At 51.0% G+C, this 27,445-nt stretch overlaps 6 protein-coding genes across 6 annotated transcripts; 3 read left to right on the top strand and 3 right to left on the bottom strand.

Moving 5' to 3' along the window:
• Positions 1-5,568: 5,568 nt before the first annotated feature.
• On the bottom strand, positions 5,569-7,708 carry N7446_012323 (uncharacterized protein; the record flags this gene model as incomplete). Its single annotated transcript, XM_058521065.1, is given in 5 exon segments — positions 5,569-6,068; positions 6,090-6,103; positions 6,117-6,511; positions 6,564-7,393; positions 7,690-7,708. The coding sequence occupies 5 exon segments, from the start codon at positions 7,706-7,708 to the stop codon at positions 5,569-5,571; spliced, it is 1,758 nt and encodes a 585-aa protein (XP_058366431.1).
• A 1,507-nt stretch (positions 7,709-9,215) lies between these two features.
• Positions 9,216-9,917, top strand: N7446_012324 (uncharacterized protein; the record flags this gene model as incomplete). The annotated part of the gene is made up of 1 exon (XM_058521066.1): positions 9,216-9,917. The coding sequence occupies one exon, from the start codon at positions 9,216-9,218 to the stop codon at positions 9,915-9,917; it is 702 nt and encodes a 233-aa protein (XP_058366432.1).
• A 1,253-nt stretch (positions 9,918-11,170) lies between these two features.
• Positions 11,171-13,387, top strand: N7446_012325 (uncharacterized protein; the record flags this gene model as incomplete). The annotated part of the gene is made up of 1 exon (XM_058521067.1): positions 11,171-13,387. One exon carries the CDS (start codon positions 11,171-11,173, stop codon positions 13,385-13,387), a length of 2,217 nt encoding a protein of 738 aa, XP_058366433.1.
• Positions 13,388-13,598: 211 nt separating this feature from the next.
• Positions 13,599-16,282, bottom strand: N7446_012326 (ATP-binding protein; the record flags this gene model as incomplete). Its single annotated transcript, XM_058521068.1, has 8 exons — positions 13,599-13,748; positions 13,803-14,222; positions 14,270-14,342; positions 14,398-14,584; positions 14,635-15,472; positions 15,522-15,637; positions 15,690-15,793; positions 15,849-16,282. The coding sequence occupies 8 exons, from the start codon at positions 16,280-16,282 to the stop codon at positions 13,599-13,601; spliced, it is 2,322 nt and encodes a 773-aa protein (XP_058366434.1).
• A 1,760-nt stretch (positions 16,283-18,042) lies between these two features.
• Positions 18,043-18,498, bottom strand: N7446_012327 (uncharacterized protein; the record flags this gene model as incomplete). The annotated part of the gene is made up of 2 exons (XM_058521069.1): positions 18,043-18,080; positions 18,141-18,498. 2 exons carry the CDS (start codon positions 18,496-18,498, stop codon positions 18,043-18,045), a joined length of 396 nt encoding a protein of 131 aa, XP_058366435.1.
• Positions 18,499-19,334: 836 nt separating this feature from the next.
• On the top strand, positions 19,335-19,694 carry N7446_012328 (uncharacterized protein; the record flags this gene model as incomplete). Its single annotated transcript, XM_058521070.1, has 1 exon — positions 19,335-19,694. The coding sequence occupies one exon, from the start codon at positions 19,335-19,337 to the stop codon at positions 19,692-19,694; it is 360 nt and encodes a 119-aa protein (XP_058366436.1).
• Between the last annotated feature and the right edge of the window lie 7,751 nt (positions 19,695-27,445).

The following is a 27,445-nucleotide window of genomic DNA, read 5'->3' on the forward strand; positions in this document are numbered from 1 at the left end:
TCCATCAAGTCCACTTCCACATCATCTCGCTCAACCAGTAGCTTCACCACCGCTTCACGTTTATACTCAGTTGCAAAAGACAGTGACCCAGCCGCATAAGACAGTGGTGTCCGACCGTACTTATTCTTCGAGTCTGCCTCCACATCATCTCGCTCAGCCAGTAGCTTCACCACCGCTTCATGTCCACCCCCAGCTGCGAATGATAGTGGTGTCCGGCCATCATTATCCTTCGAGTCCGCCTCCACATCGTCTCGCTCCAGAAGCAGCTTCACCACCGCTTCACGTCCATCCCAAGCTGCGTACGATAGCGGTATCCGACCCTCATTATCCTTCGAGTCCGTCTCCACATCGTCTCGCTCCAGAAGCAGCTTCACCACCGCTTCATATCCATTCAAAGCAGCACACGACAGTGGTGTCCGACCGTACTTATCCTTCGAGTCTGCCTCCTCCACATCGCCTCGCTCCAGTAGCAGCTTCACCACTTTCTTATGTCCACACTCAGCTGCGACAGAGAGTGGCGTCTGACCATTCTTGTTCTTCGAGTCCGCCTCCGCATCGTCTCGCTCCAGAAGCAGCTTTACCACCGCTTCACGTCCATACAGAGCGGCGAGAGACAGTGGCGTTTGACCGTTCTTGTTCTTCGGGTCCACTTGAGTACTACTTTTCGCTAATAGTAGCTCTTTCAGTCTGCCCTCAGCTTCTTCTGCGAGAAGGTGCAAGATTGTATTTCCTTCTTCATCCTGAACAGAAGTGTGTCGGAACGTCAAGACTCGGGCGAGGTCAGGAACGGCGCGTAAGAGTGATAATTGGTCACGAGGGTTGAGATTCTCCGCCGTGAGGAGAATGATCTCTCTTGGGAGATAAGCACGATCTTTTGGCGTTCTCATCGTCTAGCGCATGAGAGATACGGAAAGATAATAAAAACCCACAGCAGTCTGGTCTTCTTCTTGCCACGCTTAGAGATGTCGCTAACCTTGAGCGCTGTTTGGGGAAGGACGTGGTTGTTAGCAGAGGTTCGGGGCTTTCCGTTTTGTTATACGGTTGTATTCCTGCTCATCCCAGATATCTCCTCGATTCCACTTTCTCAGGATCATAAATACGGAGAAACTTGGAGGTGGTAACGTACTTAGGGGCGGGCTCTGCTTGAACTTGCCAGCCTTGTCAGAGTCCTCCAAAGCAAAGCGAGAGTGGAGGTGAAACATCAGCAGCGGACCTTGCCTTTTCCTAATGCAAAGTCGACAAGCTTTCTCGAAGCCTTTTTAGGACTGGAACCTCGTGGAGAGATCAGCCGTGGCTCAACGAATCGAACAATCTCGCTGCCCGAGTTACGCCGCGTGCCTGGTGGTGGGCCAGCAGGCATTGGACGGAACGGCCGAGGACAAAAAGTCAATTTGCTTCACTCCCAGCCGCTGTGTGAGGTCACACCCACCCGGGTGCCTCTCCATTCGGCTGCCTGTTTTCCTGTGGTCTGTACGGCTACAGCCACAAATCTTATCTCTGCGTGTTCCCAACAACATTCGTGCAAGACACCGGTTTCTGTCTCAAGTATATTCAATCATAGACCAACAAGTCATCGTCCTCAGGAGTTGCCAACGGAATGAACAAGACATCTCACACCGACGAGCCCCTCGAGGGTGACGGCTACAACCAGAGCCCCAATCCAAACTCCAACGACCTGACCACCAACGAGGACTTCAATGGCCTCGTCAATCGTCGGGCCGTGCGAGAAAGCGACTCACAGGCACTGCCAAACGCAGCCTCGAACGTCCCAGGGCAAATAGCCAGCGATGCTCCTACCGAAAACGACGGTCACGGCAAGGCCACCTACCGGCTGGCTCAGCGGTCAATTGATCGTGGCCAGTCCCCTAAGGGCGGTCTGCAAATACCTGGAACCGCCCACCCCCGGGTTGTCCGCCAGCTTCGGCTGGTGCTGACGCCGCCCGCGTCGCGCTGCCCCAGCGCGTCAGGAAGATGCTCGCTATCTTTGGCTCCTTCATTGGGCCGGGCTTTATGATTTCGGTTGCCTACAGTATGTTCAGGACGCTGGCATCCCGCAGCCTTCCCCTTCACCTAACTTACATGCGTGCACCCAGTTGATCCAGGCAATTACTCGACCGACATCGCCGCAGGAGCCTCGTACCGCTTCCGCCTATTGTTCATCGTCCTCCTCTCCAACCTATTTGCCATTTTTCTCCAGAGCCTAGCAATCAAGCTCGGCACCGTCAGTGGCTTGAACCTCGCCGAGGCCTGTCGCGCGTTTCTCCCGCGATGGCTCAACTACATCCTATACGCGTTTGCCGAGGCTGCCATCATTGCCACGGATATAGCAGAGGTAGGCCCCTGATTCACTCCCCGATTGGCTTGTGTGTCGACAAGTGCTGACTGACCAGGTGATTGGATTTGCCATTGCATTAAACCTTCTAATCCCTCAGGTACCGCTGGTCGCGGGGTGCGCCATTTCCATCATCGACGTAATGGTAATCCTGCTCTTCTACCGCCCAGATGGGTCCAGGAAGGGCCTACGGTACTTCGAAATGTTCATCATTTCCTTGGTTCTCGCCGTGGTCGTTTGCTTTTGCGTCCAGATGTCTCTGATCCGTGTCACTACCCCCGGTGAAGTCTTCAAGGGTTATCTTCCGTCAAAATCTCTTATTGAATCGGAAGCGTGAGTTCTAAGTTCCTCCATCGCCTTCATACCCGCTCTAATGCTTTCCCAGTATTTACCAGGCCTGCGGAATTCTTGGCGCAACAGTCATGCCTCACAGTCTTTACCTAGGGTCGGGCATTGTTCAACCCCGCCTACGCGAATATGATGAGCGAAGTAGGCTCTTGCCTCGTCAGCTTACATCGAGGTATTCGGTTCTAGATGATGGTATCGACAAAGGCTACTACGTCCCGTCCTTGGGCGCAATTAAGCACTCGCTCACGGTCTCGATTCTCGAGCTGGCTATTTCGCTCTTTACATTCGCCCTCTTTGTCAACTCCGCCATTCTCATCGTTGCCGGTGCCTCGCTATACAATAACCCAGATGCCCTCGACGCCGACATCTTTGGTATTCACGATCTGCTCTCCAATTCTATCTCGCCCGCGGCAGGTATGATATTCGCTCTGGCATTGCTGCTATCGGGAGTCTCGGCGGGAATCGTCTGCACCGTCGCCGGCCAGATGGTTAGCGAGGGCGCACTGAACTGGAAAATCAAGCCGTGGCTGCTCCGCCTCGTGACCCGCAGCATCAGCATCACGCCGAGCATCATCATCGCGGGAGCCGTGGGTCGCAAGTGGCGCTGAGCATCATACTGCCGTTTGTTACCGCGCCGCTCATCTACTGTACCTGTCGCGATATATATATGACGGTCCACCCCGGCAGAACGCGCTGGCGCATGGCGGGCAGGAACGACGAGAGTGAGGTGGACCAGGTAGTTGGAGAGGGAGCCGAGCTCGAACGCGAACGTATCAAGATGACCAACTCATGGTACACAGCGATCCTCGCCGTCTTGATTTGGCTTTTCATGTCAATCATGAACGTGGCTAATCTGGTATTCCTGGGCAAGTAAATGTTACGGTGCCGTAGTTATCTACAACTGTTTCGGTTTGCAAGGGTCAACACAATATTCCCAGTGATATTCATATATCATCGCAAGGAAATTCTAGGAAACTTGGTTGTATCGAGTATAACGTGAGTTTGAGATTGCACCTTATCAGTCTTTAAACTGTCCAAATGTCGCGGTGGGCAGTGGTGGCAGGAGTCGTCGATAACATATTGTTCAGGTAGTGGAAATATAGATTGACCATCGAATTATACATATCTATTATCATTACTCTTCAGGATTTTCCCAAGATAATTTAGGAGCGATCAAGAGCGCGTCATCTCTTTTACCTTAGTCCAGATGTCTTAATTCATTAAATATCGTTTGTTTGAATTTTGGGGATTTTTGTTCTAAGAAACCAGGGGGTGATGGGTTGAACCCAAATCGCCATAATCGCAGGTTGGTGCGGTTTTTTCCCGAGCAACCGCAGTCAACTGCATATCTGATTATCAGAACCAATCAGCCCACGAGAAGAGCAGATCAATAAAGCATGATCTATGCGGTAACCTGAGTTCTTTGAACTTGAACCAGTGAGGATTGTACCATCATCTCAAACAACCCATGTCGCAGATTGTAGCAAACAAAACCTCTTTTATGCTCTTACATTTCAGCGTTCCCCCCTTTCGATGCTGATGTCTTGAGCATTTCAATGAAGCGACGAAATACAGTAGATGACTAATGAGGATTCGCGAAGGCCTCAGGAGTTAAGACTATTAGAAGAGACAGGACCGAGTTTTTCGAATGTGGTTATTCTGAACTGCGAACTTGAAATTATGCTTGAAGTTAGGAATTGACCCTCGACCGCATATTAGGGGGTTTTGGAGGAATGGGGTGTTTGCGAACGCACAGCGCTTGTGGTTTTCTGGAGGGCTGATTGGACATCGGTATTTGGCGGTTTGGAACCGCGATCCCACAGCCTTCTGATCTGATCTTGGAAGCCTGGTATTTCTCTAGCCTCCACTGACCAGATACCTGAATCTGGGAGCTTCTACGTATCCTTGGTAGTAAAGACGCTTCTAGTGACCTGTTAACTCGGTTTAGGTACCCAAGCTAGTTAAAATGCTCCTTTCCAGGGGGAGCCGAGTAGGTGGGAATGCTGATGAAACCAGAGAAGCTGGAGACTACAGAAATTGTTCCCAGAAGCGCCATCTGACAAATAGTCAAAGGATCCCAAAGCCATTGGGGGTCTAACATCTTGAACGTAGTACGTGGATGAGAGGCAATGATGGTATCAGGGCAGCGGTGGCGACTGAAAGACATACCACTAGAAATTCATCTGAGTCTTTATAGTAATTCTCTGCTACCAGAATTTGTTATGCATGAGGTTGTGTAGTGATATGGGTAGCAATAATCAATAGGTCCTTGGCTCGCAGGGCAGATGTTTGAGCTCCTGGAAGTGTGAGGGTCTCACGTATACATAGAGGTGGATAGTGTTTCACGATGAACAATCAATATTAAGAACAACTATAGTTGACTCTAGATACAAGACGTAGCGCGAGGAAGCAAAAGAAAGGTAGCTTCCTCGCGTTCAGGGGAACCCATATCACTAAGTGGGTCCCGCGCAGATCATATCTCCATCCGTTCCGTATGCTTCATGTATATCCTTGACACGGTTCATGGATGCTTGGGTTTTACCACTACGCCATCTGGCCAAAAAGGCACAATGTTTGGTCAGCGACCAAACACCCAAGCTACTATATATGCTGGATCTCTGACAAACTGTATGGGTGCTCCCAGGAACCCATACTTGAGCCCCAGGAACCGGAAATTCGTTCCCAGGTCCTGATTAAAGCTTCTAGGAACAGATACTTTGCTTCGGGGAACTTGTGACGGTTCATGAATGCTTGGGTTTTACCACTACGCCTTCTGGCCAAAAAGGCAAAATGTTTGGTCAGTCAAGACTCTGCTCTGCACAAACCTCTCATCAGGATCGAAATGTTCAACCTTGGCCCGGATAGGAACAAGCATCTGGCGCTTTCCCCTAGAACCCGATATCGAGTATCGAGCGAGCAATCGAGACCTCAACTCGCGGAATTGCCCGAGGTGGTTCCTGCTCTGACTCGGGCTCTTCATTTTCATTGATTTCAATGGCGCCATCGGCATCCGCAAAGGGCAAGCGCGTGGAATCTGCTGCGGAAATGCCCAATCTCGTCGCTGGAGAGGCTGAAGCTGGGGACATGATTCGGTCGATCTTTTGGTGGGTGGCATTTAGTGTTGATGGTGGGCTTAGATGTGCCGCTTGTGGTATTGTCTTTGACTGGGGGTTGTGGTCGAGCTTCAGTTTGGACTCTGAGACGTGGTCGGGCCGGGTGGTCTTGTTTGTGGTTGTCTGGTCTGTGGTCGACACGGTGATGTGTACTTTGCTTCTGTGGCGAGGCAACCTGGGGTGGCTTTTGACCTGTCTGCGGTTGAGAGTCTTTTCTTGGTGGATGTGTAATCTTCCATGGCTGTTGATCCTGCCTTGGAGGAACAGGGTGAGTACTGTTTTGCTGTTTTGCGAACGAGTTTGATCGAGACTTCTGCGGCGACAGAATGTTCTTCGGTGGTTGAACAATTCGCTGCTGGTGGGAAGCCTGTGGCTCATGCTTGATTGCGGGAAGAGGTTTATCTAGGCTGCTAGGTGATCGCGGGGTATTTGAACTCGAGCGCTCGTTTAATCTCGGGATGACAGGTGATTCGAATAAAGATGTGCTGTTGATGTTCGAGCTGTTGCGAGAGTGGTTTGCCGATGCCTTAGACGGACTTTCGACTGGCAACGTATTGGACCTGATTAGAGGGCCTGGGCCGCGAGAGAAGTTCTGCGTGCCGAGTAACCGAGCCGCCTTGGACGGCTGTGAGCTTGGGAATAAGGTGAAGCTAGATCTCGCGGGCGACGTTGCCCGGCGTTGTGGCATTGGAGGTGGCGCAGGCGCTTTCAGAAATCCCTATATCATATCAGTAAGTTCTATATCAAGACATATTTCGGATAAGCCCTACATTTGCGTCCGGGACACGGAGATTGTCCAATGTCTTTGCCCTTCTGGCCAGCAGTGAAGGTCTCTCGTTCTTGTTGACAACGTCGCTGAACATGACACTATATCGCTCCATTCGGATATCCGGGATGTCGACACTCAGCAAGGGCCTTTGAACGGGTGGTTCCTCTGGAGGCGCTTTGCTCACGCTCAGTGAAAACTTCCGAGAACGTGGAGGGCTTTGATTAACGCCGCCCATGGTTGCCTTAGGGTCTACCTCAAAAGCCGGCCACTCTTTCAAAGAATTATTCCTTTCCTTGGGCTTGTTGGAGTTCTCGGGTTGCTGAGCCAAGCTTCCATGTAGTCGATTTGATGGCGATGTAAGTGCATTCTTTGCCTTGAACAGTCCCCCAATCTTCTTCCACTTGCTCTGTTTGTAAGCCTGGGGGCTTTGTGTCATTCGCTCTGGCTCGAAGATTGCTGTATCGAACCGAGGCGGCGGTAAAGGTTCATCTTCGTTGATCATGCCTGGGCTACCCAGTGCAACTCCTATCATATACTGCTCGGTCGGTCCGTTGCTAGATGGAATGACTTCATCCGGTGGCGATGTCACTTGGAAGTCGAAATTCGCACCAGGGCCTGGCGGTGGTCTTCTAAACCACCCCTCTACTGGAGAGGGCTGTCGGAAGTCCCATTGTCCAATAATTCCAGCCCGGGTTAGACGTTTTGAAGGTTGATCGTCAAGGTCGCGAAGGTCATTCCGGGGCAAGGCGTCGCTATAGGTCAACACGGGAAATGATATGGTCTCGGTGGGCTGGGTGCGAGACGTGACTGTTGTCGTGCCTCTCGCCACCTCTTATGGGTATACTAGGATCCAGCCAGTATGCAATAGAAGATAAACAGTAAGAAGTATAACAAGTTCAGTCGATTAAAATAAGACCCCAGACCTTAATAGTAGGGAAGGAAAAGCCTTCCAGAAGGCGAAACAAAATCAAAGAAAACAAATAACGAAACAGCAGGAAAGACCGATATTAAAGAGAGCAATTAGCGGCAATAGAGTCAGGGTGGAGCCAACAATAACGACGGACTCTGTAGATGAGACAAATATCAGCCCAAGTACTTAATGTTGTGCCGAGCCCAGATTGGCGCACGACGCCACATCTGAGGCATGTCTAGTCTGGGGCCAAATCGGACCAACAAGCGATCAAAGACGGGATCAGAGACGGATAAGAGACGGATCAGAGACAGGGTCAGGCCCACAGACAGGGCCAAAGACCAGGGGCAGAGACCTGACGGTCAGACGCCGCAAAAATCTCTAGAATTCGAGGGGCGCCTCAGCGCTAACATCGTTAGCATCGGGGCCTTCCCGAACGGCCCTACCGCTTAATACTGGCCTTTCATTGGTGGCAGGCTGGTTGGCGGTTTAGAACCATATCCTTGTTCCTTGGACAATATTCAATAGTTCATGAAATCCCCCACGCTTCCGGCCCAAACCAAGTGACCTTCAGGCAAAGGACATGCTTAAATTTGGTCCAATAGATTTCAATGACTTCTGGTCGCAAGTCTCGCCATTTAGAAATGTTTAAAGCAATATAAGTCTAGTGTGGCTTTCGATAGCCCAAACAAGTATTATGAGGCAGGCCGCCAGCAACCTGCGGGGATTGACAACAACCAAGCAAACCCCCAAAAAAACCACAACATGTAACTTACAGGAATCACGTGTGACCAATCAAAGCACTAACTGATAAGTTCCCAGGAACAAAACATGCACATGTCAGAGATCGAGCATATATAGTAGCTTGGGTGTTTGGTCGCCGACCAAACATTGTGCCTTTTTGGCCAGATGGCGTAGTGGTAAACCCAAGCATCCATGAACCGTCACAAGCATGTTCAAGAACAATTAAATTACACAGGGACTGCTCAGTGATCAATCAGGGTGATCAAGGACAGCGTGTCCTCACGGCAGAGGACATCGGGTACCTAGAAGGCATCTATGTACTGGATTTCCTCTGTCGGGTGGATCCCAAGATCACGTTCGCCTGAACGATCAGGGATCGATCACAGTCTCATGCATGAGGTGTCGTTTTTACACGCTCTTGTCTTGCTCCTGGGAACTTATCAATTGGTGATATGATTGGTTGTATGTGATTCCTGTAGGTTTCGTCTTTTCTGAGGGTTTGGTTGGCTGTTGTCATCCCCTGTAGGTTGCTGACGGCTTGTCTCGTAACACTTTGCATTTCGCAGTTCACCTTCAAGTCAACGTAACCTAACCACTCAGGCCAGGAGACACTGTTTCTATATCTTTAAGGGCCTCAAAACACCCCAGGGTAGGAAGACGATCGTGGAGCCACGTGACGAGAGCTTTCGACCTGACGCGGGCTGTGTTCTGAATTCCTGCTCTCCCCCCGTTCGTGTATCTCCAACCCCACTGGTTTGCCTGAACTGTGAAACCCACTGCGGGAGTGTCAACATGACATTCTTGACTCGGGGTGCCAGAAGCCTCCTCAAAAGCCATATTTCTCATTGGAACCTGTCAAAAACGGTCACATTCTCCACGCGACGGCTCAACCCGAACATCCACCGCCCATCACTTCACAATACCACACCACGGGCATGCGTGAAGAGGCAAATACTTCAATTCCTTGCTATATCGCTATCGTCTTCATCACCAGCCAGGATGCTCGACTCCAAACGTACTCCATCCATCCCCTTCTACCATAATGAAGCCGATGTCATCGAGAAGAACATGCTCGACGACGGCTTCCGGACATGGGGCCTCGTCATCTACAGATGCACTTACAAGAGCGACTCTGACTGGAAGGAGTTCATGCGTCGCTTTCTCTATCATGTGAGAGATACGCTCGAGTATTACGACGGCCTCGATATGCTCGATTCATTCGTGCCTGCGGTGATGGATGACAAGACGCGTTTTGATGGCGTGACTCCATCTATTGTGCGTGATTATTTCAACCAGTGGGCGCGTACTACGTGTGAAACCGAGCAAGGCGTTCCGTTTGATCGTGCCCAGTGGGCAAATACGGCACGGTATAAATTCTGTATCATGGTTGATGAGGAGGCGTTGCAGTCGGTTCTGGACATTTCACCTGAGGATGTCGTGCGTTATAATGACACCGGCTTTGTGGTTCTGGTTAATGGCAGGTGGGAGCCGCGATTCCTGAGTGAAGAGGAATTAGGAAGTTATACCAGTCCGCCGCAAGAGAATAATTTCGAGCCAGTGCAGGGGTGCACGCTGGAAGATGTGGGCTGGATGAAAGTGCGCTATGATCGGGCTCAGATAGTGGCCTCTGCTTTTATGCGCAATTGTCTTGACTGGGAGCTGCAGTATAGGCGTCCTCCTGAGATTACTTTCAACTGCTGATCTGATCTGACCTTTTCTCTTTTCTCCTGTTTCTTTCTTATCTTGGAGCTGGTTTTACTAACTAACCTACAGTAAGAAGCAATACACCGGAAAAACGTCCAATATAGACTAGTGTGTCTCTTAGCGTTGGAGCCTAGAGAATCAATCGAAGAGTGTAGGTGGTCGCACCAGTTTCGGGACGTACTGTAATCATAGGGTTGTCCGTTGCCAATTCTACCTGAATACCATAACGATGTCCTTTGCCGACCCTTGGCTCCATTGGTAGACCATTAGGTCAATGAGTCTCTACACAAAATAGAGGCTCACTTAGAGCTGCAGGCAACGTTCCAGACCTGGGACACCAGCGTCGCTCTACACTCAGGCTGTGCTTGGCTGGATTTACGGTATGGCAACGATTGCTTGCATCTCAAGGGCTTCGCAGTTCGCAGTTCGCGGTTTTGAATAGCAGTTTGGTTACAATTCCCCATTTACGTACTGGATCCTCAGTTAGCCTGGAGAGTTAAGCAAAAGTGGGAGTGTCGGCGGTTTGGAGTTCGCGGTTCTGAACTGTAAGACCTCTCCTCCACTAGGCATCTTACGCAATATTTAAGAGCCAATCCTCCCCGAACAGATCGATGTGTATCCTGGACTGACAGCTCAACCAGGACCATCAGCATTAAGCAAGCAAGCCCGTTCCTGACAAGGGATAGGGCAGGTACGTCTTGTCAATTCCGTTGGGTAATAACTGCATGATGTCTAACCCCAAAACTGGAGCATACAATAGGGTGTTACGCAAAACAGACGGACAACGAGAGAGGTAAGCCTATTCTCTCTAACTAGTTATTTGGAAAGAGCTTTTGCTGACTACTAGCATTCCTCACAGCGAGATCATACAACGCAGTTATGCTTCGAATCAAATGGCTTTTATTGGAGGAAGTGGGCCTCGCGAGTGCTACAAATTGAAATAGTCGTCTCGCTACGGTGACTGTACTTTGAGGATCGGAAGGAGGACCGAATTTATCTTGTACTGACGTGGCAAATCCAGATACCATCGAGTCCGGCGCATGTCTTGGAGACAATGCCTGAAACCAACCGAAGTGCAACGTGCATTGATGCCTGAGGCACCAACTGGGTCAAGAGATGAGTAAGCTGATAAACAACCAGACGAACATCTTCCCGCGACAGCACATTCCCTGCGCCAGCTGGCCCCCCACTACTTTGTTGACTCAGTTTGTTTCGTTCGGTTATCTGCTGAATATTTCTTTTAGAAAGGGATGGAGGAAACAATCGCCGAATTACGACGTCAGGTTGAAGAACAACAAAGGCTCCGAGAAGCGGCTGAGCGCCGCCAGGAAGAAGCTGAGCGCCGTGAAGAGGAAGAGAGGCAAGCACGAGAAGCGGCAGAACGGCGAGTGCAACCCAATCCACTATTTCACCTCCTCGATCGCTGCCACAATTCTCTGTCCCAAGCGATCCAAGTTGAGGCAGATGCGACCCTCACGACGCAGGGCGACGCGGCCGACCCAGTGAACCGACTCTACCCCAAGCATATCGTCCCTTGGCTTGACTTCCCCCAGCTACAGGAACAAGTCTGGGAGAAATTCGACCGCACCGCTGCCTTTACCGCGCGCCCCCTATTCCCTTCTGATGCCCAAATCGATTATGTCGTTACGAATATCCAGAACAAGCCGATCTATTCGGAAGCGTCTCTTCGGAATTTTGAGCGAGACACGGTGGATAACTTTGTCGAAAAAGTCATTAATGCTTTGCGAGACGATGAACCCCTTCGACAGGAGTTTGGAATCCAAGGCCGAGTCACCTTCTATGATCGCGCGAACCCATCGGAGACTTCGCTGGAGAACAGCTTGGAGCGAATGAGTCTTCACGACGTGCGTACACCCCGGCGGCCGGCGGACCCTAGGCATGGAAGGGGGAGAGGAGCGGCGCAGAGACAGAAGAGGAGTGGGACTGCACGAAGACGCAATCGGCGCGCCGACCAGTTCTGCGTGCACCTTGTGGCTAATGAACAACACATACCAGTTTATGCAGTGGAGTTCAAAGCGCCACACAAAGTGACAATTCCCGAACTGGTGGCGGGTCTTCACCAGACTGATCTGGCTCGCGATGTCATTGACCAAGAAGGTGACACATTTGAATTTTATGCCACCCGCCTCGTCGCCGCCGTGGTCACTCAGATATTCTCGTACATGATCGACAGTGGAGTTCGATACGGCTACATCTGCACTGGAGAGGCTTTCGTTTTCCTCCATATTCCAAAGGATGATCCTACCGTTGTTCAATATTTCTTGTGTATCCCGAATCAAGATGTGCAAGCGGACGATGAATTGCGCCTCCACCGGACAGCCATCGGTCAGGTGCTTGCGTTCACCCTTCAAGCGCTGGCCGTCGAACCTCCGACTCAAGAATGGCACGATGCGGCACACGACAAGCTAACGACCTGGAAGGTCGAGTATCTCGACGTGTTGAGGGAAATTCCCGAAACTCTCCGTAAAGACCCGCGGGCCTCTAATTATCGGCCCTCGCACTGGAAACGAGAGCGGAAACGAGATCGGAAAATACACAACACACGCTCTCGTGCTGGCGCTCGTTGTCAACCGGGCGCATCTACACCGAAGCACTCGTCGACTGAAGGCAGCGGCAGTGATCAAGAATCGCACTCGCCATCTACCGCGGCAGCATCGCGCATCCGATCGAGCCGTGGCCGAGGCAACAACCGCCAATCAACTAGGGGAAGCGAAAGGACACGAGCCGACCGGGACAACAAACAGACTTCTCGAAAAGACAGGCATTCTACACGACCATACTGCACCATTGCCTGCATCCGCGGCATGGTCAACCGAGAACCTCTGGATAAAAAATGCCCTAACTGGAAACTCCACGGTGGTCAGAGACACTCCATGGGACCGCAGGAGTTCAGACGCCAGCTTCATCGTCAACTTGCCCGAGATCGAGATCTTGGATTCGAACAGCTGCATGTCTGTGGTCGGACAGGATACCTCATGAAAGCCACCCTCCTATCGCGCGGATACACTGTGATCATTAAAGCCACGACTGTGGAGAAGCAGCATCGCCTCCAAGCGGAAGTGGACAATTATCACCATCTCAGGAGCTTGCAGGGACAACACATTCCCGTCTGTCTTGGAGACTTTAAGCCTCGCGTTGCATATTGGTACCACGGCGAATTAATGGCCCAGATGATGATCTTGAGCTGGTCAGGAACGCGGCTTCAACATGTCGTCAATGATGGGAATTCTAGCTTCTTCGACCGAGAGCGCGACAAAGCTCTGGCTGTGCTCCGGTCGCGCGGAGTTATCCACTGCGACAGTGAGTGGCGTAATATGCTGTGGGATGACCTGAGTGGCCGTCTGGTCGTCATTGACTTGGAGGATGTGAAATGGTTGAAGCGGCCTCGGGCCCTTGAACCTACGTCTGGCAATACACGGCGTGCTCGTGTCAGAGCAATGAAATAAGTGCCTGGCTTGAAAACAGTGGAAAATTTGCGATATGGCAGAACCTTAAGCTTCTAGCTGTCTATCCGAAAACATTGCAAGACATTACGCCACAAGACCTCGAGACCTTTCTATTAAGATCGTGAGTTAAATAGGCATGTTTGCAAAGAGAGCCCGATTGCTCGACAGGCTTGAGCGACGAATTATCCACATGATTTTTCCAGGTACGGTGCTAGAGATACATCCCATCAACCATCCCCTGTCGACCGAACTCCTTCGAAAATTTCTTATTCGATTCCGAGGCTAACTCCAAGAATTTATAGCTCACTTGGTTGCCATCCGCCTCAGCAAGAGCATGTGCGATTGCTGCAATGTTTTTGATCTAGTTCATGTTAGTCAGCAAGTGAGAAGTGCACAGCAGCGCTCTGGAACCCACCTCTCGTCCATTTAGAGCTAAAGACTCCAGTCGTCGGAGGTCGTGTTCCTCAACAACGGCAGGTCCTTGCATCGTACATGCCTTGGACAGAAACGTTGACCAGAGATCTCTGCGAAACTCTCTCGTCAAATTTTCATACTCGACGGTCAAGTGGATCCGGCTCAGGATTGCATCGTCAAATTGGATACCCCGATTCGAAGTCAAGAAGAGAACTCCTTGATAATATTCCAGCTTTCGTAGGAATATGGTTACTAGTCGATTGTGGTTGTCATGGAGCGCTGTGCGGCTTGCCATGAACGCGTCCGCTTCATCTAAGAGCAGTATAGCATTAAAGTGCTTCGCGATTTTGAAGATGACTTCAAGCTGTGCTTCAAGCGCATGAGAATCTCCGTGGTCAACAACAAGTTCGCCTGCGGATATCTGGCAAAGTTAGTAAGGCCACAATCTGCGCGACGAAGATTTCATACCGAATAGAGGGGGAGCTTGAAATATTCCGAGGTGGCCTCAACCGTGAACGTCTTTCCGACGCCCGGTGGGCCACTAGCATGTGTTAGACTGGACGTCTTGATATAGTACAGACGCTTTGCTGACATACTTCAGAAGGATGTTCAGTCCTTGGCCCTTTCCACCAATAACGTCGTCAAACGGTACCGTCGGTATCAGACCCAAGCGTGTTTTCGCCAATGACAAGAGCATTGTCTTGGTCTGTGAAGGGATCTGCAGGCAGTCGAACGATCCGGGTGACCAATCTACGCCCCGAAGAGCACTGACTGCGCACTCCACTGAAATCACATTAGCCGGACACTAAAGCATTGTCAGTAGTGTCACATACAGAACATTTTCTCCTTGAAGCTGAAACAGCAAACTGTTGGGCAGGCGACCAAAAAATCAGCCTCGCTCAGCTTTTGTGCATCCACACCGTCTCCTCGCATTTTCTCCTTTTCCCGCTCACGGTCCTCCATGCACATTGCACCTATGTCAATGACTGCAATTCCATCCTTTTCCTTAACCCCTCGGTCGCGGAGTGACGGTCGGGAGTAGTTTGGCTGCATTTCATGAAAGAATGCGGCGTCCACTGCCACTCGACTGTTGACGTTGACTTTGATCGCCTTCCCCTTGTTCATAAAGAACGCACTGCCGTTACAGTGCCGAATGTGCGAGCCGGCCAAATCCCGAAACTTTTGGCCTCTTTTGACCAAGACTTTCCGGACTTCCTCGTGCCTTGGATGGTAGCGGAGAGGGAAGGCCTCAAGGCTCTCGATCGGCCTTGAACCCCGGAACTTTGCGACACGCAAAAATATTCCGGCCTCGCCGAACTTGACTCCGTCATAATCGATGAATCGGCACTCGAGATTCCACCACGTCTCGTCATTTTGTGTCATCTCTTCCCCCGCGTCGAATCTGACACATCGTGGCTCTTTTGTGCCAATGCATGTGGTATAAACATGGCAACCGGGCTTGCAAAGCGCCCAAAGAAGGTCATAAGTAATATGACCGTGCTGCAACATTGATTCGAGACGCGGCGAGATAGAAGCATATGCCTGCTTGAGGTGGTCGATGAGCAGGCGGAGATGCTCCGCATGTGCCGAGTCATGGTCCGAGCTGTTGTCCATGTTCTCCGCACATCTGTCGAGCTCTGGGAGGAAATGGAAAAGGACGTTTTGCTCGATCTAAATCCACGTCAGCGTTCTCTTCGAGATTCTACTTAGTGCCAATTACCGAGGGCTTGTCCTCCATCAGGCTGATGGCCTTGATGCCGTGCAAAACCACACGCAGGATGTCGCGCAAGCCTGCCGATTTAATGTCTATGTACGGCGTCACCTCGGAATTCCGTTCTAATCATACTATTAGTATTGTTTCGGTCCGTCACGCAGGGGTCTGACGTACCGACACGTTCACGGACAACGAATGCATACTCAGCATAGTCGTCCAGATCAGTGCTGGTCTTCGTCGGCTCGGCTATCTTGTATTTACATGCCTCTTTGTCCCAACTGGACCTGTGTCAGCAATTCCCGAACAAGAAATGGTCTGATGGCTAGCTCATACGTTTCCACGACTGTTTTGAATTGGGATGCCGATGCCCATTTCTCAAACGATTTGAAATCATCTGGAGTAGTACAGATTGGACGATAGAGATCGATTTCATCTGCCGCCTCTACAACCTCTTCCTGTTCATTGTTGGCAAGGCCAGACTGAGCAGGATTAGTTGTCACGAAGGGTCCAACTGAAGCACCTTCATCGCTGGTGAGTTTCACCAGCAACTGCTTCAGTCGAATCATATCGGGGGCTGCTGGGGACTGGTCCTGGGAGACAGGACCGTTTGGAGGTTCTTGGTTGGCAAGGTCGAGCACGTTTTCAAGGAACACACCAAAGAGATGCTTAAGATCCTTCACGATAGCCTGAGACGCGGTTGTCCCCTTCGTTGGGCTATCTGGGGGCGTCAACCCTTGGTGACAGGGAGAGGAAGTCTTCAATGCCATGTTGTGCAATTTGAACAGCTAAGAAATATCGGTGCAGTATGGGAAGCTGGTATGAATTGTCTAAGAGATTGGAATGCCGATGATGAGCAGAAAGGTCGATGAGAGCCCGAGGAATTGCTTCTTCTTATATGTTCGTATCCTTTCGTCCATGCCGATGGCGTCCAGCGGTATGACATTGTGCCGCGAGATACACGATGGACGCCTCGAACATGTTCGATTGTTTAGACACCTTCCAACCTAGGTATCAATAGCTCGACAGGCGTGCATGATTTGCTGTACCCGTTATTCCGTGCGCAGCTAATGTAACTCCTTCTATGTCTGGTTATGGGTATTGGCTCGTGCATTCTCTTATTCAGTCGTGCTTGCTCTTATTCAGTCGTGCTTGCACTTATTCACTCGTACCTGCTCTTGTTAACTCGTGTCTGCACCACACTGGTTCGTGCAACGTGTGGCTATTTTTTGGTCTTTTCCTTTCTATGGCACAAGTATTCATCTCGTAAAAATCTATACTCAGATTAGAAAATACGCTTGCTTGGCCGCATACGTTCTGACTTATTCTTAGTTCGTTAGATAATCCTTGAACAGATTCCCAATTCGTTGAGCATGCACGGCTGAGTTCAGTGATTCGATTCGGCACGTGATCAGCCTTTAACCGTGTCCCTGACTGAAAGGTCCACTCTATGTATATAGAACACAAATCCTCTGAACGGAAACACACTCTCACGCAATACAACGCCATATAGTGGAAGCCCTCTCTTGGCTAGATACGTAATGCTGCCCGAATTGCTCCCTTCCGATCGGGCTGGTCTGGCTTTGTCAGGTCGCAACAACCGAGCCCCGCCGACACCCCACCAAAAAAGCCCCTCACCACTTTACATTCATACCCCTTCCAACTGGGGACGTATACAGTCTGCGTTGCTGTTCAGGTTCGACCGAAAACCCGTCATCCTTCACCCATCTGCTTCCGGAATATTAATCTGGCCCTGTTCCCCCAGTTAAAGTGAAATCTACTCGTGAAATCAATCTCCAACGATTCACAAAAATATAGCAGCACAGTTAGGTGGCTCCTCGAAGATTATTCTGGACAAATTCTGAAGACTTCCCAAGTCATGGCTGAGAAAAGTGAAGTGATAACACTGGATGCCGCTCCTCACGACGATGAGAGTCTTAGGAAGATGGTCCAAGAGAAGGTGGGAAATGTCCTGCATGTTTTAATCCTCCTACTAAAGTAATAAACAGGTGAAAAGAAATGTTACCCTCGACAAAAATTGGACAGTCGGCGTCAACCTTGAAAGCATAGATCCTTCAATACCCGCGTTGCTTTTAAAGAAAGATGGTGCATGGGGCGCCGTTAGGGTCGACACTAGCCCTGTGTTGAATGAGGTTTCAGGGCCAGGGATGGACCCTGGAATTGCCTTGATTCTCGTCAAACCTGGCGAAACCTGCAGGTTTTATCAAAGTCCTTCAGTTCGATACTTCCGTTACGCCAGTTAGATCCCGCGCGACTCGAATGTATTCGACCAACGCCTCACTTGCTCTAAGAGAAAGTTCAATGCGTGCGGTCCGTTCTGAGGAGGAGTCGAGGTTTATATCGATCCATGGCAATGGCGATCCAAATAAGGGACACATCAGTTTCAACCTTGGCGAACCAAGTTCATACTTTTGGAAAAAGTTCAAAAGCTCCGTGAACCCAATATCGACAACCGTGGGAGGAGGCTGAGTCGTGGAAGAGTTATCCTTCGGCATATCTGCTACTTGTATTAGTGATCTTTTCGTTGAGGAGCGACTTGAACCTTACCTGCTGTATATTTTTTTTGGAATTCATCGTTGCAGACTTCCTTGGCCTTGATGATAAGACCATTCGGGCACTTGCGGATGGTTTTCCACCATTGACGCACTTCTAGCACGGTTTCCTCCGAGATTCTTGCCAACCTCGTGATACTTATCGCTGTAGCAAAGAGGAAGAAAACCTCTTGTCCCAAGTGTCGGAGAATGTCAAATAAAAGCTTTCGCGCCCGTAATCTTCCGAAGCGTTGTGCTTCGGACAACCCAGCCAACACAGGACATTCAAGCAAAACCAAGCATAACTGTAGTCGCTCATCTTGATGATGGAGCAAAGGTCGGTTCTCTTCATCGAAAGTCTTTAGTTCCTTTTGGAGAAGCTGCAATACTCCAATCTTCGGCCGAGCCGTCTTCCGTCGTCCCGATGACGTCATTATAATTGATAGGAAATATGAGGGGTGGGTGAGTAAGAAGTTGCACGAGGCAGTCAGAGTGGATAAGAGAATTGAAGGGGGAAAAAATACTAAAGTAGGACAGATGGCGAGGGTAACGTAAGGGTGAAGACGAATATGTAAGAGTGAGGACGAGAACGTAGGAGTGAATAAGAGAGGGGTTGGGCGGTGGCGTATCTTAAATAGAATTTCAGCTGCTCCTCAGTAAAGTTCTCTTATTGGTCCGCTCACATAGCTCCATTCTTTACGTCTATGTTGAAAATGGCGCATTGGCGCTCTTCAAAACAAAACCCGCATGTGCATGGTTTTGATTCGCGGACGCCTGTGCAGAAACAGCATGTAACTAACAATGTGGCTCGAAAAAACCCTTGCTGCCACGTCAGTATAGTTTGATTGGATGGGGGCTGCCAGGCAAGTCGCCCTTGGGGCAGTTGAGCCTTGCATAATAGCAGCGGCCTCAGACCTGCGCACGCATCTGATTTGTTAAGCTTAAGCGCCCTACTAAATCCCCTCAGTCCGATTTCTTTTGTAGCTGGCCGCTGACTTGTGATGTGACAGCTGCATAAAGAGGTTTTAGTTCGGAAGATTCTCTCACGTTTATAAAAGCTGGCCCCTCGACAGCTGTGGTGAATCTTACCTCCCAACTGCTTTTCTCAGCGACCACTTGAACTAGCCAACATTTCGTCAATTCTATTCAACAGAGCTGTTGTAACAATTTACTATCGTGAATAACAAGACAAAGCTTCAGTCGCAAGGTAGATACTCTTCCCTGTTCTGTGAGAAAACACTTGTTGACGGCAACCAGCACCATCAACCACATGCCGAACAAGTGGAACAAAATCAAGGACGCCGTCCTTCAACATGCAAATGGTTACAAAAAGCTAGTGCGACCAAGTGTTGCCCTCCACAAAACCGCTTTCCCGAAGACTGCGGCAGATCTCGAGAGTCTAGGAGTGCGTTTCGACTTCGCAGGCACTATTGAGGAAAACGGGAAGAAATTCCACAGATTCCAGGTTCAGGTAAATTCGGGTAACAAGATCCCAACTTCCTGGAAGCAGTGGAGACAAAAACACGAAAAAGGGACACACGGAATCGTTGCAACTGTCAAAATCCCCGACGGTGGCACTAAGGAAGATGTCCAGGCGGCTCTTGACGCTGTCGATAGTGAGATCGACTAGATAGATTCTCCCTTCTCGGAGGCATAAGACATGTCGAGTTCGCGCATCCCGGTGATGAGGCCACTTTTGTATCTAATTTGTGCTCAGTCAGCATCCGAGGCCATTTACCTCAGGATCTACCCAGAGCACTTACAGTGGTGTTCCATGAGTATTTGACCTTGGGTGCTTCGGGCCCCACTTCAGGGTCTGACCGTCACTTTAGACAACCTACTATGTTTAAATACGAAGTTGGGCATTACGGCGAGACAACTCTTTCTTGGCAAAAACGTTTTCTTGAAATATCTAACCAATCAGAGGTCCCAAGGCCTCGTGAATTAGTTCATCGTAATCGTAACCTCAAGCGCTACGGCCTGATACCCTTTTCATAGGGGAGATGGCAGCGATGGTTGGGACGGGTGCGAACGCACAGATTTTGCCCCCTGACAGGAGAGGAACACCAAAAACCACGGCCCTCGCGGATCCGCCCCGATCCATGGACGACATCGCGGAAGGGGCCCGCCGGGTGCTTAACCACATCGAGAACAATGGCACGGAGGACCGGTACGTCACTGGATATATTCGTGCCGTCCGCCAGTACGCACTAAACGCCCAACGGGGAGACGGTCAGGGGATGGCCAAGGTGCTTGAGGCGCTGACCAAGATCAACGCCGGTACTGAACGCCTGAACCAGCGAATTAATACCATTGAAAAGACAACGAACACATTATCGACGGCACTATCTACCCCCGCGGCGAACTCTGCGGCAGCGTGGCGCAACTTCCGGGCCAAAGAATGGCAGCGCGACTTGGCTACGGCTGCGGCTCCTATCACCCGGAGCGGCGGCACATCGTCTCCAGGAGTACCGGAAATGGAACTTCGCGAGGACCGAGAGGTCATCGTCAAGGTCGGAATGAACCGCGAGCAAATCCGTGGATTGACACCAAAAGATCTGGTCGAGAGGGCTGAACGACAGAGGGTATCAAATGCCCGTCAGAAGAATTCAGGGGTACTGGCCGGACAGGCTTTCTTTGTCGCCGCTCGAAAATTGCCGTCGGGGGATGTGGCAATGATCGCCAACAGTGCGGCAGGGGCAGAGGTCCTCCGCAAACATGCTGCGTGGCTGAGAGCCTTTGGACCAGGCTCGGTGGTCCAAGAACCGTCATGGGGAGTGGTGGCGTACCATATTCCCGTGAGGTCGATGAAGGTTACCCCGGAGACGATGGTTGACGTTGCGGCTGAGCTGCTCAGGCAGAACAACTGGGGCGAAGGCGCCAAGATTCAGTATCTAGGATGGATGACCCGTCCGGGTGAGAGGGCGGAGGGCTCCATCCTGGTCGAGTTCACCAGCCCAGTCGTGGCTAATCGCGCGATCATCTCGGGAATCGTGTGGGGGAAGCAAATTCACAATGCATCACGATTCTGTCGTGAGGGGCGGATAAAGCTATGCAGAAAATGCCAAAAGCCGGGGCATATCCAGTCACACTGTTCCAACTTCTTCAAATGCGGTCACTGCGCCAACGGACACCCGACCTGGGAGTGTCCGTCGACGAAGGGGCAAGCGATACCAGTCAAGTGCGCCAATTGTGGCGAAGGGCATCGCCCTACAAGTCGGGAATGTCCGGTGAAGGTTGCAGCGATGAACGAAGCCAAACAAGCGCTGGCCAACTGCCCTGCATATCACCGCGTTCCTATGCACCTCCAAGTGACGGCAAGCACCGGCAACGAAGCACCTTCGACTAGGGCAGACCCCATGGTTGCGAATGGACTCGAAGCGTCGATACACGCTCCGGAGGGGCAACGGGGAGAAGAGCCCCCATGGAACCCCCAGGATGCTGTACTCGACGTGGAGACTGCAGCGATAGAAGTAGAAACATTACCAGAGGAGGTCACTGAACCGACTCAGCCTACTCAGCTCAAAAGAGGCCCTGGTCGCCCAAAGGGCTCAAGAACGAGGCCAAAGAATCCCAAACCAACAGTGATACCGCTGGCATGCCAAGGGTCCACAAGGCTCCAAGCGGCCTCGAAAAGGCGCCGCACAGGCGAGCCGGACGACACCATGGACGAGCAACCAGACGACAATGAATGGCTCAGCATTCAACCCACTCCGGCCAGTTTCCCTCAACCTGACACTCAGCAAGATAGCCTAGAACACCGACTTACCCAATTCATCAACGAGGTCACCACTGTCAATGAGGCCAGTAACACGTCCGGGCCTGATGACGAGGGAGAATTGGACCCGGAGAGCCCCGAATACCGCAAATTGGTGATTCTGAAATACACGCAGCGGCAAGCGATACCGATTGGATCATCTCCGCTGATTTTTACGACGGATGCACCAACAATCGAAGACCCAAATGATGAAGTATGGCACGAGGCCAGCGAACGAAGCGATGACGAACAAACTCATCAATGAAATCGTTTGAGATTCTTCAATACAACGTACACAAATCGTGGCCAGTGATGGCAACGTTCCTCAGAGACAGAAATGTCCTCGCGGCGGACGTCGTCGCGGTGCAGGAGCCATGGAAGAACGAAATGCAACACACAACACGCCAACCAGCGACGGCAACATTCCAGCTAATTTACCCACCAAAAGCAGCTGCCGACGGAACAACCCAAGGCCAGGACAATCAAGTCCAAGCCTCGGATCTCTCCCAACCGGGCGTATGCCTGTTTGTGTCTAAAAGGCTTGACCCGAGCACTTGGTCGTGTCAACTCGTCTCACAGGACTACCAGTTACTGAAACTTAGAAAGGCTCATCAGGGCAGAGACTGGACAGATCTCTTCATACACAACATATACAATAGGCCGGGCAGCAATACTCTTAGACATCTGAGAAATGAGCTGTCAAAACGACCTCATGGAGAACACATCATCCTTGGAGATATGAACGCGCATCACCCGAGATGGGGAGGAACAGGGACCAGGCTCGATCAGGAGGCCGAGCAACTCCTAGAAATCGCCAATGAATGGGGACTCGAGTTGACGACCCAACAAGGCAGACCTACCTGGTCTCGAAACGATCAGTCGTCGGTGATTGACCTCACCTTCATCACATCCAACCTTGTCAACAGGCTTATCAATTGCGAGAGGGCGGATGACATCGAACACGCATCCGACCATTTCCCGATCAGGACTGTGCTTGATATTATTACACCCATTGCAGTACAACAGAAGAGAAGAAACTGGAACGCAACCGATGATCAGAAACTCATCCAGAAGATCGAAGGAGGTCTACGGACAGGAGGCCTATACCGGGCAAATCCGCAAAGGATAGAAGCCAAATGCCAGGAGCTGATGGGAGCGATCCAAACAGCAATCGAGGAATCAACCCCATGGGCAAAACCATCCGCGTGGTCGAACCCCGACTTTGACGACGAGTGTAAAGTTGCGGTCAAAGAGGTTCGTCGCCTCCGTCGCAAACATACGAGAACTCAAGACCCCTACGACTGGATGTGCTACTCTGAAGCACGCAACAGAAAAACACGACTCGTCAAGAGAACCTTGTCAAGGGCGCACCGGCGCCGAGTCCAGCAGGTCATTGAAGATGGCCCACAGGGTATGTGGCGATTGGCTAAATGGGCAAGAAACCGAGATGGGGCCTACGAGAAGGGTATCACCCCTTCGCTGAAAATACAGGATCCCCAAATGCCTGGAACTCTCGCAGAAACAGTTGATCAAAAGGCAGAGGCATTCCGGATTGCCTTCTTCCCCAAACCGCCGCCAGCCGATCTATCCGACACGGACTCATTCCAGTACCCACAGCAAATCGAGTTTCCAGCAGTCACCGCTCAAGAGATACAGGAGGCGGTGCGAGGAGCGAAAGCAGGGAAAGCACCCGGAGAAGACGGTATACCAAACTCTCTCTGGCACAAGCTTATCGAGATACCGGTGGTTCTAGCAACAATGGTCCAGTTATTCAACGCATGCATAAACACGGGATACAACCCGTCACATTTCCAGCGCTCAATCACGGTGGTGCTCCGGAAGCAAGGCAAAAGTGACTACCAGCTCGCAAAATCCTACAGACCCGTCGCGTTGCTGTACACGCTCGGAAAGTTTCTGGAGGCAGTTGTCGCGCGACGGATCAGCTACGCAGCAGAAACCAACGGTTTACTCCCACGAAACCATCTAGGCGGGCGAAAGGGCATATCCACCGATCATGCTATCCACACTATCATCGACCGAATCAAGACTGCATGGGGAAAGGGCAAGCCAGTGGTATCTCTGCTAATGCTGGACGTGTCCGGAGCGTACGACAATGTCTCCCATGAACGTCTACTACACAACCTCAAGAAACGTCGCTTGGGACATTTCGTTCCCTGGGTGAGGGCCTTCTTGACCAATCGAAGCACAAGGATCCGCATGCCCGAGGGCACATCCGATCGAATCCTGACACCTACAGGCATCCCTCAAGGATCACCGATCTCACCCATTCTATATCTCATCTACAACGCAGACCTCGTTGAGAACTGCAGCAACGGTGTGACAAGCAACGGGTGGGTCGACGATGTTTGCTTCATGACAAAGGGAGACAGCGAACGCGAAACCATCAAGAAACTCAGAGCGGCATGCCGCAAAGCCGACCAATGGGCCGAGAAACATGCATCAGTTTTTGACCCGAAGAAGTATGCACTCGTGCATTTTGTAAACACCAGGGAAGTCGACCCACAACACACATCGCTTTCTCTACGAGGACACACGGTGACAGCGACGAGGACGGCTGAGCGGTACCTAGGCTATTGGCTGGATCCGGGTCTGGAATTCCACCATCACCGCGAGAAAGCGGTGGCCAAGGCCGGTGTCTCTCTCCACGCACTACGAAGCCTGGCAGGATCAACGTGGGGAGCCTCACTCTATGCAATGCGAAAGATCTACCAAGCGGTGATAATCCCGCAGATGCTCTTTGGGGTTTCCGCGTGGTATCAACCTATGCTCATCAGTCACTCCAAGGCACGCATAATCAGTCGGCCTTTCGTGGCAATCCAGAAGCAGGCAGCATGTCTCATCAGTGGAGCTTTCAGAACTACGGCAGCAGAGGCACTGAATGCAGAGCTTCACCTACCGCCTATTTCTGTTCACATGAATCGACTGGTGAAAGAAACGGCCCTTCGACTACGGACAGGACCAAAGTTCGCTGTCCCGCCAACGATGTTACGTCGACGACCGGCAGATGAGAGAGACTGGGCTGGATGGTCACCGATGGAGGCGCAAGCTTGGAAGGCGGGCGGATGTCTTATGGCTCCCCCGGATACTTTGACGAGGAAATGGGAGAGTCGAAAGGCATTCGTCCTGGCACCATGGCAAGCGCCACCAGAGGTAATCATCGAGGACAGAGAAGCTGCGGTGAACAATCACAACCAGATCCTGATGAAAGACCCAAGAGAAAGACCCTTGATTCTGTACACCGACGGGAGCGGAATTGATGGAAGGATCGGAGCGGCAGCGGTCGTGGACCTTGAGGATCAACATGCTCATAGCCAGATGGGAGATGATAATACGTCCACCGTATATGCGGCAGAGCTTCGAGCCATTGAGATGGCACTTGAAATGGTTCTGGAAAGCACAGAGCCATGGGCTAAGCAGGCGAAAAACGGGGTAGTCATCTTTGTAGACAGCCAAGCAGCGCTGAAGGCGCTGAGACGACCGCGGATGCCGTCAGGACAGGTCTATCTAGCAGGATGCCTCAACCTGATCCGACAACTTGCGGGCAGAAGCATTCGGACAGAACTCAGATGGATTCCTGCGCACCAAGGAGTCATTGGCAACGAGATCGTGGACCAACACGCAAAAGAAGCGGCGCAGGAACAGGACGGGCTGCATAACCCCCTCAACCGAGACATATGTCTCGCAGCCGCAGCGAGACGACGAATTCGCAGAGAAGCGAAGCTGGAGTGGGACAGAACGTGGGCCAAGGAAGCGACCAGTCGTCCGACGAAACGCTTGATTGAAGCACCAACAAAGAAGACGCTGGAATACTGGACGGGCTTGCGCAAAGCGACGACATCGATTCTGATGCAGCTTAGAACTGGGCGAATTGGCCTAGGGGCTTACCTGAATCGTATCAACCGACGCGAAACAGCGCGGTGTGATTGCGATCTTGGCAGCCAAACAGTAACACACGTCCTACTGGAATGCCCCTTGCACCAGGACGAGCGAGACTGGATGAGAAGCGCTCTCTCATACCAGGGAGTCGCTCTCCACCGGGACGAACTCCTCACACGACCGGAGGCCCGCACAGTTGTGGCCGAATTCATGGTCAAGACCGGCCTCCTAGGCCAATTTCAGACAGTCGACCCTACGGCTCTGGGCGAGGAAGGGGACGACAAAGGAGCGGAGACAATGATCCCTTAGACAGTGTGACGGAAGAAGAAGGATGGCGCCCATTAGGAGTGCAGTGCCAGGTCCACTGTACTCCCTTGATCCAAGCGAGCGCGCAAGCGGCAGCCGACAAGACTGGACAGTTGGAGAGAAGAGGGCGTGGGAATGGTGTGTTGAAGCGGGGCCCTGGTCCTACCCGCGACCAGGGGTGAATGACGTTCATTTTGGCTTTGTGTTTATCATGTTTGCATCCGTGCATTTCTTTTGTTTAGTTTACGTCTTTCGATTCGAGGGCGATTGATCAGAAATTCGCAAGGCGAGTTCCCTGACGGTCGCCCAGTGGGCTGGCGACCACCTTCCAGCTGTCGGCAGGCCTGACAGCACTCCCGCATAGCAGCATATATATAGAGCGAGCTACATCGGGCAAATGAATACATCATCATCATCATCATCACTATCTAGACCCTCTAAACGTTCTTTTTTATTATGTACTCCTAGGAACTACCTGGTAAGTAATATTTAATAATATTGTAGAGTTAATATTATAAACAAGGGATTTTATTCCTTTCCAACAGTAGATATAGTGTGGTGGTGGTGGCGTGGCGTGGTCCTTTCACATATAACTTTTAGATGTATGGCTGCATGCAGTTGCGGGTACTATACAAAGCTTTTACCGTTGCGGGCAAATATCTAGTGATAGATAATTAGTGATTCCTGGCCGGACTAACTAAACACATTGGTATTCAGCTTACTAGGCCATAATTCTCTATGCTTAGTATATACTGAGTGAAATTGTCCGGGGCTACTGCAATTCGACAGTATTTTTCGTGATGCTGAACCTCCGGTTCGAACCGAACCACGGTTCCATTTGGCCTAATCGTAGGCACTGATATGGTTGGTGCTTTGATTAGTAAATGCTGACCGGCGGAATAACTATTACCCGGCTGACCCAATGTCACCTGACCGAAAACTTACACCGTCGGTTTCTGACGTCTTCTCTCAGCCTGCTTCTTCCCTCGCAAATTCTTTGTTTAACCTGAACACCAGATCGTCATGGTCGTACAATTTTGTGAGGATTGTGGTCACCTACTCCCTGTGTCAGCTGCGGACAATATACCTTGTGAACTATGTGGAAAAGTCGCAAAGAGTGTGTTTTTCAAATCGCTGGGCTTAGGCCTTGTTTGCTCTCAGCTGACCATGTTTATCCGAACAGATACAATGCTCACTTACACACACGTATCTGAATCTTCGAACTTTCCTTCAAAGCTCAGGGATAAACGCTCTCAAACACAAATCCTCACCCGAAAAGACATTGGCGATGGACCCATAACAGAAATGGAATGTCCCAAATGTTCAAATGCGCGGGCCACCTGGACGGAAGCGCAACTTCGAAGCGCTGATGAAGGAAGCACTATATTCTATTGTTGCACAAACTGCCGCTATAGGTATGC

The sequence above is a fragment of the Penicillium canescens genome (genome assembly GCF_028828765.1).
Source record: "Penicillium canescens strain IBT 15451 chromosome Unknown utg000010l_segment0_segment0, whole genome shotgun sequence".
Lineage (NCBI taxonomy): Eukaryota > Fungi > Ascomycota > Eurotiomycetes > Eurotiales > Aspergillaceae > Penicillium > Penicillium canescens.